The following is a 13782-nucleotide window of genomic DNA, read 5'->3' on the forward strand; positions in this document are numbered from 1 at the left end:
TTTATTTCATAACTCTTCTAAAGAAATGAAAGGAAGTATGGGACAAATTAAAATCTTTAACATTCCATCTCTTTAACTTGCAGGGTCTTGGTAACATTATGCTAAAAAATAATTCCAGGCAGTCACATGACCACTGTGCTCATTCCTCAGCTTATTCAGTAACTAAGGTCCACCCTGAACAGAAAGGGAGTTACCCACAGATGCCACAACCATGGGAAGACAAAGAAACATCAACAATCTTCAATCCCCAAGAGGCATTTCCTAGCAAAATACTTAAATATTTAGGCTTTTGTTGGGATAAGCATGGTATAAGAATCTGTTAATATTTAAATTTTTTTTTCAACTGCTAATGAATAGAGGATTAGGGAACAAAATCCTCTCCTAGCAAAGTGATCAACTTTGTACACTATCTTGTCAACTCCCACTTAAAATGAACAAGATGAACCAATCTGTCCCCCCCCAAAAGAGTCATTACCCAGAAAAACACAATGATGTACAACACACATTTCAGAACTAGCCTGTCTGAAGAAAAAACTCACATCAAACTCTCATGCAACAAAGAGTTCACAATGCCAAACTATCTTTAGGAGAATGAAATTTACACATCTAATACGTGTGTTTCCAAACTATAATCAGAAAGATATTAAACAAATGACCAAATCTGACCAAAAAATGTGGAGCAAAGGGCTCAAAAGACATTCTAAAGGACTGAACACTAATCTGAAAAAAGTAATTTGAAAAATATTTGCTAAAAATGTTCTCAGGAGCTTAACTGGTTGAGGTGTCTGTAATCTGCAGGATCTCTATTTTTCACTTACTATCAGAATGGTGACATCACAAGCATCAAATATTAAACACATTTCCGGGAAACCTGGCAAATGTTTACTAGGCCTTTTGATAATGACACACATCTCAAAACTCATAACTTTATTTGGCTTACAAGCAGAACCCTTTTACGGCACCTGCAACAGTGAACTCAGGGAGATTAATAAAAAAAATTAAAAAACAAATTTAAAGTTAAGACAGAACGTTAATTCATATAATAAGTTAATGCAAGTTAAAGTGTCACGAGATAAAGTGAATTTGGTTAAGTTTATAAAATCTGCCCCAAAGCTTTTTCAAGATGAAATGCTGAAATTTCCCTTCTCTCTCTACCCTAACTCCTCTGGCTTCTATCTAACAAACAAAGTAAGAATCTCTTTAGGAGATTCCCCAGATACCTGGAACTAAAATACAAGCCTGCTGTTGCAGAAACACCACTGCAGGTGCAGGTACTTCAAATATATCGGCAGGGGAAGGAACCACAATTTCTGTGTTTGCAACGTACTTTTTCTGGAAGCTGGGATTCAACTTCTTTCTTCAGTCTCCTCAGTAAAAATGGTCTCAACACCTTATGTAGACGCCTGATGATCAATATAGTTTCTTCTTCATTTAAGTCCACCTACAAGAGAAACTTCAATGAATTTGATCTTTTTTTTTTAAGGATGTTTTGTGTAATAACTATGTTACATGTATTATCAGTTTCAATATATGATTGAAATTTTATGTGCACTTAGGCCAGGTTTATGCCCATCCCATATATCTCAGAATTCTGTTCCCACCTGCCTACTAGGTGGTAATAAAAAGCCTTTAAGAGGGTGTCTTTGTCTTAATGCTGAGTTCTGGGGAAAAGGTCCCAGAGCCACCAGGTTTAGATCAGTAGTGTTAACAGCTCAGAATTTTATGGGATATGATTGCAATAAAGGCCGACTAAAGTCTGAGGTGGAACATGAGTAAAAGGGCAATAGTTAATCTGTTTTTTCTTAAAATTAAAGCCTTAAGTTACAGTCTCAACTTTGTCTCAGATGCAGAAACACACCAAGGGAACAAGTTATGAACACGGAAAGAAGAGTAGATCTAGTTTGTGTTGGTGGGTTTCTAAGCCCCTCTACCTGACTCTGCTCTGATCTTCAAGTTTAGTCCCAACTATAAATCCTTTGCTTTTTCTGTCACCTTCCTCTATTAACCTCTAGGGGGCAGAGCTGATTGATGTTACTTTCTACAAATGGGCAAGCCAATGAATTCCTGACAAAAGGCAAATGTACCTATAACATACCTCAGATTTAAAGAGCCACATAGTTCCAACTTAAGTTTCTCCAAAGTATTTTAAGTGGCTTTCCATTCCTACCGTTAAGAAATCACTAATCAAAAGGACAGGCACATACTTCTTTTTTTTTTTTGTCTTTTTGTCTTTTCAGGGCTGCACCCGCAGCATATGGAGGGGGCTAAGGGTTGAATCAGAGCTACAGCTGCTGGGCTACTCCAGGCCAGAGCCACAGCAACGCCAGATCCAAGCCACGTCTGTGACCTACACCACAGCTCAAGGCAATGCTGGATCCTTAACCCACTGAGCAAGGCCAGGGATTGAACCCACAACCTTATGGTTCCTAGTCAGATTCATTTCCCCTGCGCCACAACAGGAACTCCCCCGCTACTTCTTTTCTTGCAGTCTATGGCCCATGTTTCCTTTCATAAATGAGCTCTAAGAGAAGATAATGGAAGGAATGATAATAAAAAAATTCAGAAATGGCTACTCTAAAAATTTTGAGGAGTAGTTATATACACATGAAACCGAGGCTCACACTAAGACCTGAAAACAACATGTAAAGAATATCAGTGTAAAATTCTTCAGTTTTATGCACTATTTTTTTTTTTGAGGGAAGTGATTATTTATTATATGTCCAGTGTGTTTCTGGTATCCATGTTCACTTTTCATTTAATCCTCACAGGCATCCTATGAAATAAGTCAGAGGTTCTCCAACGTTAAGATGCATTAAAATCAGTAGGGGATAGTGAACACATTTTGCCACCTTCAGCAATTTCAAAAGGATTTTACACACACTTTTAATGTAGAATGGTTTGAAGGGAAGCCCAAGTTTATAATTAGGAAATACATATATTTTTTCCTTTTTTTACCCATACTATGGAAGTTCCAGGCCAGGGATCAAATCTGAACTGCAGCTGTGACCTATGTCACAACTGTGCAACACTGGATCCTTAACTGTCCATGTTGCAGCAGGAACTCTGAAGGAAATATATATATATATATTTAAGTTTATATTCAGTTGGTTGAGTTGTTGTTAGATAAATTCAACAAATATCTCTGCATTCATCCTCCTATAGCAGTTAAGCTTTCCACCAATCAGGACCACGCTGTGTTGGCCTGGTTAACACACTGGAAAAAGACAATGGGATGAAGATACCCTAGATCCTGGATCCTAGGATCACAGGTCCATCACTAGACCCATTTCCTTAGGATGGAAAAAGATCTCTGGAATGAGAACCCACCCGTCCACTGACTGGCTTCCTAATACTTTACAACATGTAAACCACCCTCTGGGTTTGCTGTGGCTCCAATGTTCTTAGCTTTAGGTCCTTTAATTACATTTCCTTGTCATGCAGGGGAAAAAAATAAAGATTAGACTAGTACCCTCTCTCCAGTCATGGCAAATGGAGCATTAAACCACTGTTCAAATGTGCTGCAACTCTTAAAAATCGTGGGGAGGAGGAAGTTGAGGAGGGCCCAGAGTTCCGGCAGCTTATTCTGCAGTGGGGTCCCGGTCAAGAGGATCCTCCTGGGGGCCACGTAGTGAGTGTTCAAGACCTGAGTCAGCTTGCAGTGGTGATTCTTCATTCGGTGGCCCTCGTCCACTATCATATATTTCCACCGAATCTATAACATAAAAGGAAAGACCAACATGGGGTGAGCAAGGAAAAACACAACTACTTCCAACAGGGAGGCGGTGGTGCAGAAAACCAAAGAACCCATGCTTGCTGCGTGATATGGCATGATACTCCTTAGGACAAGAGGATCTGAATAGTCTATTTCCCACACCTGACAGATTATGGCATACATCATGTAATAGCAGAATGGACTAGTGGAATGTGATTTCAAATCACCCTTCCACAGAAAAGGAAACTCGGACCCAGAATGAAATGGTTGGGCCAGGACTAGCTCCCATGTCTCCCCATCCAATACTCCAATTAATGCTGTATCATGACAGCTATCCCAGATTTAATGGATATGTTACCTCTGCTCAAAGTAAGTAGAGAGATTCTAGCTCTTCACCTGAAGCAGAAGTGAATGACTGATTTCTTCAAGATGGCGCCAGCAGGTACCTGGAGCCAAAAACTCTTTTCTTCTATTATCTTGGCTGACTACTACCTCCAGGGTTCAGCTCGTGTTCCTTTTTCTTTTTCTTTTTCTTTTTTTTTTAAATTTGAACTAGTTGCTAATATTAAAAAGTTGGACTACTTCACACAAAAACTTGGACATCCACAGAGTTCCCGTTGTGGTGAAGCAGAAACGAATCCGACTAGGAACCATGAGGTTGTGGGTTCAATCCCTGGCCTCGCTCAGTGGGTGAAGGACCTGGTGTTGCCATGAGCTGTATAGTGTAGGTCACAGATGCAGCTCTGGTCTGGCGTTACTGTGGCTGTGGCATAGGCCGGCAGCTGTAGCACCGATTCAACCCCTAGCCTGGTCCCCTCCATCTGCCGCAGGTGCAGCCCTAAAAAGCAAAACAAAACAAAACAAAACAAAAAAAAAAGAAAAAGAAAAATCCAAAAACATGGACATACAGCTTCTTTGAAAAGAAAAAAATGACAAGATCTGGCAACCTGGGTTCTCTTAGTTCATACATATTCTTGACCTGCCAGGTTTAGGACCCCTATTTCAAGTAGCTAAAATGAAAGGATATTGGCAGACAGGGCAGTGCTAAAATATCATTCCTCTGTTTATGCCAAAACTTCAGCATGAAACACAATCTATTCCTACAGCCTGACCATCACTTCAGGGATGAACAATGACCCTATGACATGCTCTTCCTTCCTAAGTGTACACACGGTCCCCTTCCTGGCTCACACCTGACCCTTCAGCCCTCTTCAAGGTCACTGTTTCATAAAAAGAGAACAATGAGAAACATTCCACTAAGCCTATCCATTCCCTACAAAACGGTGGCAATGGCCAAGAAAAGCATCTGGTGCTCAGATGTCCCTGGATCCCGCTACAAAGCTCTTAGAGAGAGGAGGCAGACAGCAAAGCATTCTATAATATCCTCGCCTTTCTCATTAGAAGCACCAGAAAAGTCAGAGAAAAGGAATAAAATCATCAGCCAGGCTGGAATGTGCAGGTCAAAGAAACTACCAGGGTTTTATTCTGGTTTTTTCTTCCTCCACTGTCTCTAAGAAAATGGTTTTAAGAAATAAAGTTAGATGAGCAATTCTCCCAAACTTGCCAATAGCATGAAAAGATGCCAGGGGATAAAAATATATTTAAATAAATATTCCAAATCTACCTTTCTGCCTGATTTAGCTTAGGAAATAATAAACAAGGAATCAGAGGCCTATGATTTTGCTATTGGGTCTTCTACTAATTAGGTCTTTCACTCAGAAAAAAAAAAATTACTGCCCTTTTCTAGATCTTCATTTCTCCAGTAGCAAATAAAAGCCATACACCTTGTTACCAGGTGCCTCTGATGAGTTTTGAAATATGTATGCGGAAGATACAATAAAGAAAATTTTTTAAGGGATCTGAAATGTACAAGCACATTCCCACAGTTACACTGAAAACATATCATTTTTGACACTGCCAAGTTCATCTCTGAGTATGAAGAATAGGAACACAGCATTGTCGCTGGTGCCATCTCAATTATTAAACCTCCCCTGGGAACCCATTTCCTTTATGTTATTTCCAAGGATGCCATGAAGGGAACTCTTCATCCCCAGAGCAAAGGTTTAATGCAGAGTTAGAAAAGACCCCAGAAATAGAGATTCTGTTCAATTTCGGCCATAACTTAGTTTCAGATTAGAGTGCTTTCAAAACACCACAGGGTAAAGAAAAAAATTACTAAATGAAAAAAAAAATTAAGCTTTCATATTTGCTCCATGACAGAAACTACTTCCACCATTCTATATGAATATATTAGGAAGGAAGATGTTATAAATGGGGGAAAATGTTTATTTTTTAGCTAAAGGACAACTTAGGACCCAGAAATGAGCAGACCTGTAGGTTGCAGGTAAAAAAAACTCTTTCCCAGCGCCAAATACAGTCACAGAAACAGCCCAGAGTAATTCAAAAGATAATAACCCACTATTTTGCTCGGAAAAACATAAAACAAGGACAGCACGAAAGCTCAGGCTTGGATAAATGTTCATATGGAGAGGACCATATGGAGAGACGCCTGCTCATCTTTGGAGAGACAAAGGCACTAGGAATGAAGTTATGCTACTGACAATAACCCAGGGCAACAAAAACAATTACTTCTTCCACAAGCACAATGTTCAGGGCTGTTAGAGAGAAAAGGGGTTGCAGAAGAAACCCAAGCGAATTTTTTTTTAAGAAATGCAAAGTCATTAACTATGAGAGGGTAGCTAAGAGTCCCAGGATCAATGATACACAACAACCACCCAAAAAACGTGCATAAAGTTAAAACCCCATGCCTCTAATATTTCTGACTCTGGGGAAAAAAGAGAGAAGGACGGAGGGAGGGAGATAAGCCATCTAACGATCAAATTACACCAGTGAGAATAATCTGGAGGAGACTTTATACTCCAGTGCAATAGTTCATGACTATAGAGAAAAGAATTTTTTTAAACTTACCTTTGCAAGAATGTGCTTGTCTTTTATAATGTATTCGTAAGTGGTCAGGAGGACATTAAACTTGCCACTCCGTAGCTGGGGGACAAGGGAGCGACGCATGGCAGGGGTGCCCTGAATGGAAAGGAAAAAAGGAAAAAAAAATTTTATATATATATATATATTACCCGATGGAAGTGCTTGTGAGTTGTCTCTCGCTATTCATGGCTTAATGGAGCCCAGTCACATGACTAAGGACTGCACATACATGCAATTATCATATATGGATCCATTATCCAAGAAGAAAGTGGCTAGCAAAATTGCACACACATCTGGACACTTTTCAGACCCTTATGGAGAGGCTTTCCCAATGCAGACCAAAGGAGGGCAGGGAGAGAAAAGGAAATTACGGCGACCTCAAGGTAGCAGGGAACCTGCTGCTCTGCTGAAAGGCTCCCTCTCTACAGGAGCATCTAGCAGCACCCAGGCGCCTGGGTAATTGCCCAACTTTGCAGGAACAGTGGGCCCAGTGGCAGCACGCGGGATGTGTGATATTTGTCATTTGTATTACTCTCATCAGAAACCTCGCAATATGATAATTAACAATTTTCTTCTGCATTTCACTATCTGAAAGTAATTATGGTTTATTACAGTAATCTTCTTGGGATGATTAACTCTCACTGTTTAGTACATGATGTACATGACAAAACTTTACAACCAAATACAGTTCACAGATGTGCATATGGAATGAAGAAAATAGAGTCTATTTTCTGCTTTTCCACATTTATGTATAAATACAGTATTCCAAACCTTGTAAGAAATTTTCACCACAGAAGGAGCCCATTTGTCGAATTCATATGTCCAGTTAGAGAGAGTCCTATAGAACAAAACAAACCAAAAAATAGAGAGACATTTGTATAAAAATTATTGGTTAAAAAGATGTTCTTACTTTTAGACCTCCCCTTAGAAGGAGTTAGAGAATATAAAAAAATCTCAACTACGTATTTATTTTAAAGGTGTGAAAATGAGGTACAAGTTAGAAATAAGCTGCCACAGAGCATGAGAGATTTATCTGTGGGTTCACATGAAAAAAAAATTAAAGAATGCATGAACATAGAGGATAAAAAAAATCTTAATTGTTATATTGAAAAACAGCAATTGCCAGAGTGATATGGGGACTCTAGAAACTGCTATGTAAAGTTCAGAGAAAAGTTGAGTTAAGGAAAAGAAATTATGGGAGTTTCTGTTGTGGCTCAGTGGGTTACGTTCTGTTGAGGATGTGAGTTCAGTCCCTGGGCCTCGCTCAGTGGGTTAAGGATCTGGCATTTCTGTGAGCTGTGGCTTAGATCACAGAAGCAGCTCAGATCCTGGGTTGCTGTGGCTGTGGTGTAGGCCAGCAGCTGTAATGCCAATTTGACCCCTCGGCCCTAAAAATCAAAAAAAAAAAAAGCGAAGAGAAAGAAATTACAAAATTACAAAAAAAAAAAAAAAAAAAAAAAACTAAATAAATCTGCCAAGAGAGAGCAAGGGAAAAAATATTGATTGCGTTAAAAAGAAAAAAAATCCCTAAAAGCATCAACATAATAGGTAAGTCAGAACTTGCAAAATACAGATACAAAGCAAAATATATTTTCAAAATGTAGATAATATGGAAAAGATGTCTACATACCATGGATTCAAATAATATGGATTAAAGAGGTCTGCAAGTAACTCTTTAGACAAAACTGGAAGGAAATACTGCAACAGAATTTTCATTTTTTTTCTCAAGTCTGTAAAGAGCACTGAGATCTAAAAGATCTCAGTGAAGAGAATTGCAACCTCACACCCACAGCCAGACGCTCCAAGGAGGGCATTTAAACAGGTGTTCCTTTCCTCAGGTGTATCTGCTAAAGACCCAGGAGGAACCACTCACTGAGTGAGGCCCCAGGAATTTAGTGGAGAACAACAAAGACCCATCTTTATAAAGCAGCAAAATTACTGAAGGTAAACTGCACGTCCTGAGGGCAGTTTAACACAAAATTCACAGTTATAATTTTGCTTTATATGCTTTAAAAGAGACACTAAAGGGAGATTTAAGAATATATAATTTTTGAATATATGTAACCTTTTGGAAATGGAATAAAAAGAAAAATCAGAGAAATCTTATTTTTAAAAAAATCAAAATCTTCTGTCTTCATCAGCCACTTTGGGCACGAAGAGGAATGAGACTCACTGTGCAGTGTGCTGGCTATGAAGACCTCTAGGCTGAGGGCTGATAAGAATCACTTCATCAGGAGTTCCCATCATGGCTCAGTGGTTAACGAATCCAACTAGGAACCATGAGGTTGCCGGTCTGATTCCTGGCCTCACTCAGTGGGTTAAGGATCCAATGTTGCCGTGAGCTGTGGTGTAGATCGCAGACGCAGCTCAGATCTGGTGTTGCTGTGGTTCTGGTGTAGGCCTGCAACTACAGCTCCGATTAGACCCCTAGCCTAGGAACCTCCATATGCTGCAGGTGTGGCCCTAGAAAAGACAAAAAAAAAAAAAAAAAAAAAAAAAAATCACTTCATCCTGCGCTTAAGTAGCCAGTCAAAGAGGCAGGTTTAGGGGGTGGGGTGGGCAATGAAAATTTAAATCCAGGTTACACACTCTTGGCAAACCCACTATAGGCTACAATTCTTGCCTTAAGTATAAAACACAGATAAACGACAAATATAGGGCAAGCTAGCTACAACATAAAGAAAGATAACCTCAGAATAAATGGCTTTACTTACGAAAGGGGAACAATGATGAGATAGGGGCCATTGAGTCTTTTGTGCTCCATCAGATAAGTGATGAGTGCAATGGTCTGTATGGTCTTTCCCAGCCCCATTTCATCAGCTAAGATTCCGTTCAAATTGTTATTATACAGAGAAACCATCCATTCCAGGCCCTGGAGCTGAAATGAAGAGTAATTGCTTCAATTATCCAAGATCTGCACAGGTAATTAATACTAATACAACTCAAGTGAGGCTGTGACTTCTTAACTCCTCGGTGCTGGATGGGGGAATTTCCCACCGTAGGAATGTGGGGGAAGCACTAGCACAAGAAGTTCAAATATGAGTCGCTGGTGCTTGGCAGGTGCGGAGTGCTAATCAGATTTAGAAATGATGGGCTGGAGCCTACTAGCGGGATTTGAATCCGATTTGCCGTTCATCCCTACTTAGCATTTCACAGTATAGGACATTCTAGGATTATTATAGATGAAGAAAACCCAAACGAAAATCCATTCCGACCACTCTAAGAACAAAAAGCCAATGTGAGGATTAAAACAAAACAAACCAGAAGGCAGGTTTGGCACAGAGATCACAACTCATTAGAAATAGCCTTCTTGGGGAGTTCCCGTTGTGGCTCAGTGGTTAAAGAATCCGACTAGGAGCCATGAGGTTTTGGGTTCAATCCCTGACCTCACTCAGTGGGTTAAGGATCCAGGGTTGCTGTGAGCTGTGGTGTAGGTTGCAGACTCGGCTTGGATCCTGCATTGCCATGGCTGTGGCATAGGCCAGCAGCTATAGCTCTAATTAGACCCCTAGCCTGGGAACTTCCATATGCCACGGAAGCGGCCCCAGAAAAGGCAAAAAGACAAAATAAATAAATAAGTAAATAAATAAATAGCCTTCTTGGTCATAAACAGCCCCGCCCAGGGTGGGATCCTCTCAAGTGAGGAAAGAGAGTGACCAGGGAGCCAACGGCACCTGCTGGGGCCACAGATTGGCACTTCTGGGAAAAGAAAGCTCCCAGGCATGGTAGGGAAACTCTGCAATACAGGTGCATCCCAAGGGCAGCTGACTGCCTGGAAATGTGTTTAACATTTTTTTAAGTACAAAAGCACAGCACCAGGGTCACAGTGTTGGATTTCCTATGTTAAGCACAAGGAAGGTTGAGTGAAAGTACAAAAATGTTCAACTTTCCTATTCCAACCACCAGTTCCCTTGTACGACCACATCACAGATGCCAGCTTAAATAACAGGATCAATCTATTATTATTACACTCTCGAGTGCTCTCTCTCCCTCTATATATACATATATATATATTTGCCGAAGTCAATTTAGCTTGCTAATGAAGCTATGGTTAGCAAAATGTTTTCATTTTAATTTGCTTTATGTAAAAACAAAGCAAGTGATTCTTTTATTTTCAATATCTACTAAATGGCTATTCTGCGCAGAGGACCACGCAATGAGCTCCAGCAGATAGATACCTCGGTATGTTAGATGTATACCTCCCTCCAGAAGCCTGCAGTCAAACAGGAGCCAGTAAACCATTCCTATATCAGGAAGCTGTTGGCAGTGCCAATATCACACATGTAAAATTGTATGAACTGTGGAGTTCCCGCTGTGACACAATGGGATCTGCATCTCTGGAGCACCGGGCACAGGTTCGAGTCCCGGCCCGACACAGTGAGTTAAGGATCCAGCATTGCCACAGCTGTGGCATAGGTCACAACCATGGCTCAGATCTGATCCCTGGGCTGGGAATTCCATGTACAGCAGGGTAGCCAAAAAAGAGATTGTATGGGCCAGAGTTTTTCTTAGGAAGAGCACTGCAATGGTTTAAAGAAATACCTGGATAAGCCACTTAGGGTGCCTGATACCATGCAAGTCTCTAATATATCCTAGACTTTTGGAGAACAACAGCAATACTAAGAGAAAGAAAAGGAGGCTCCGAGTGGTGCACACAAGATAGGGAAGAGGGGGAACAACCGGAACCCTTAGTGGGAGTGGGAGGAGCTGCATGTCTGCAACCTGATCCCAAGACCTCCAGATCTTTAGAAAAGTCAGCTAAAAGCCAGAAATATTTGGACACTCGGTGGTGGTGGATTTTTTTTTTTTCTTCAATGAAAATTGGCAAAGGGGCTGAATTTTGCGTCTGTGTTAATCCCAGATAAAACAGAGGCAGAAACTGGCAGCAGACAGGACTAGAAATTAACACACGCACAAAAGGTGGGAAGTGATTTGGGCTTTCCTAGACCATGGAATTAGAGGGGCTGGGTATTGAATCAAATTTATGTGACTTTACAGGAAGCAGCAGGAAGGCTTCAGCTATGTCAGGAGACCTACTTCAGCCCAGGAGAGGAAGAAGGCCATAAAATTCATATATGGAAGTAGAGAGGGATGGGTTTAAAAAGACAGCGATAAAAATGCTTAAAAAGCATCAGATGGCTGGAGGAACTCAAAGTGGCATTAAGAGTTACTTATGTGTATAGCAGAAATTGACGCAACGTTATAAATCAACTACACTTTAATTAAAAAATTCTTTTAAAAGTTACTTACAAATAATCTAAAGAACCCACCTTCCATATACAGACATACAAGAGTCCATCAGAACCAACAAGTTAACGTCTATGTCAGGTAGGCCAAGTCAGATGAAAACAACTCTGAACCCCCAGAAAGTAGCATGGTCTTTGTACTCCCTCAGAGCAGTGGTTCTCAAAGTGTGTTCCAGGGATCCCTGAGGCTCCCCAAGACCTTTTCAAGAGATCCACAAGGTCAAAATGATTTTCTTATTAACAGTAGGGTATTATTTGCCTTTGATACTGTGTTGATAGTTGCACTGAAGATGCAAAAGCAATAGTGGGTATAAACTGCTGTAATACAAATCACAGCAGCACCGTGGTAACATCCACTGTGTCCTTCACCCCCATGCAATGGCAGCCAACACAGGGCCAGGTTTTAAGAGTTTTGTGGATCCAAGCTCAAAAAGTTTGAAAACTGTTGGCCTAAAGCATATACTTCCTGAAGTATATGCCAGAGGACACTGATTTTACTCGATGTGAGCAGGTGATGCATGAAAATAAAGTTGGGTGGTCAAAAAACTTGGGAAATGTGAAGCTAAAGCTACCTCAATGCAGGATGCTGACATGCAATTATAGACTATGCATTTACTTTTTTGCAGTCGTTGACTGTGCTGATGTGCATCAAGGATTACCAAGAGGGGTCACTGCCAGGGTGCCCTTATATCTGGTTGGCTCAGAACAGTCCTGGGTGACATCTGCAATTAATAACAAGGGCCCCTGTTAATTCTCCTAAGTATCCAGATGGAAAGGTATATGGCAAACCAAGTTTCAGATGGTAGTATTCCCATTATTTATTTAACCACTGAATCTATTTTTCCCTTTATTTATTTATTTATTTATTTATTTATTTTTGAAGTCTATCTCATAGGACAAATGTTCTAAGGAACACACTTTGGGAAACACTTTGAAGCAGAAGGAGGTAAAAGCCAGGAGCTGACCTCATTCCAGCCAGGTCAAATGAAACATCTGTTATGTTTACAGTCTAGTTTTCATCAAAGCACAGATGGTCACCATTTTATTGAGCCTTAAAAAATATAAACAAACAAACAAAAAAACTCACAAATGTAGTGGATAGTGACTCTTAGGAGAATGAATCCATAGTGTTAAACTATAGCCACCACTAAAATTTTTGAAGAAATACATATTTCATTTACTTCACAAAGAGACACATATGTATCCAACACTCATAGATTGTGGCTGGGTTTTTCATTTTGAAGAGATGCACAATAAAATAGTTCCAAATGTTAACCCAGAATTTCCTGAAAACGCAAGTCATCCCAAAGCCATGAAAGGGAAGATGAAAATGCCCCAGTGAAGATGGTAAAATGGAATGCCCTAAAACAAGAGTGACAGGCACAATGGAGAGAATCGCCATATTAGAAACAATGTGACTCCAAATGCTTTGCTGCTGTCAAATCTCTCACGCACTCAGCATGCGCATGGTATACTCTTATCACAATGAAGTGAAAGACCACAATTTGCCAAGAAAACACAAACCACACCAGTTACCTGATAATGCTTCAGGGTCCCATTAATGAGGAGGGCGGACTGCTTCTCTACCCTCTCTGAGATGGCGTGGGCCACCGTGTAGTAGGACTGGGAGCCCCTGGCACTGTACTGCATGCTGTACTCATCGTCCACATCCTGCTTAGCTGTCCTGGGGCAGAGAGAGTGGAGAGTCACACAAAGAGAATTTTGTGCACGAGTGGAGAGCCTAAAACAGCTGCAGGAAGCAGCCTTTTATTTATCACCCACTTCATGCCTGGCAGTTAAAAACACATCCCATTGTGGCTCAGCAGAAACGAACCTGACTAGTATCCATGAGGATGTGGGTTTGATCCCTGGCCCTGCTCA

At 40.6% G+C, this 13782-nt stretch overlaps 1 protein-coding gene across 14 annotated transcripts in view; it reads right to left on the reverse strand.

The window, feature by feature from the left end:
* Window positions 1–13782, reverse strand: part of SMARCA2 (SWI/SNF related, matrix associated, actin dependent regulator of chromatin, subfamily a, member 2) — a 191115-nt gene that overhangs the window by 114247 nt on the left and 63086 nt on the right. For all 14 annotated transcript variants that reach the window (XM_021064340.2, XM_021064291.2, XM_084986871.1 and 11 more), the window contains 6 exons: window positions 13438–13585; window positions 9370–9533; window positions 7427–7493; window positions 6641–6751; window positions 3470–3712; window positions 1328–1441 (listed from right to left, as the gene is read on the reverse strand). In XM_021064340.2, coding sequence (XP_020919999.2) covers window positions 1328–1441; window positions 3470–3712; window positions 6641–6751; window positions 7427–7493; window positions 9370–9533; window positions 13438–13585 — 847 coding nt within the window. The remainder of the gene's footprint in view (window positions 1–1327; window positions 1442–3469; window positions 3713–6640; window positions 6752–7426; window positions 7494–9369; window positions 9534–13437; window positions 13586–13782) is intronic.

This window comes from Sus scrofa, chromosome 1 (genome assembly GCF_054392235.1).
Source record: "Sus scrofa isolate SSC_HxYL_T2T_F1_AM1 chromosome 1, Sscrofa_HxYL_maternal_Yorkshire_Landrace_v2.0, whole genome shotgun sequence".
In the NCBI taxonomy this organism is placed as follows: domain Eukaryota; kingdom Metazoa; phylum Chordata; class Mammalia; order Artiodactyla; family Suidae; genus Sus; species Sus scrofa.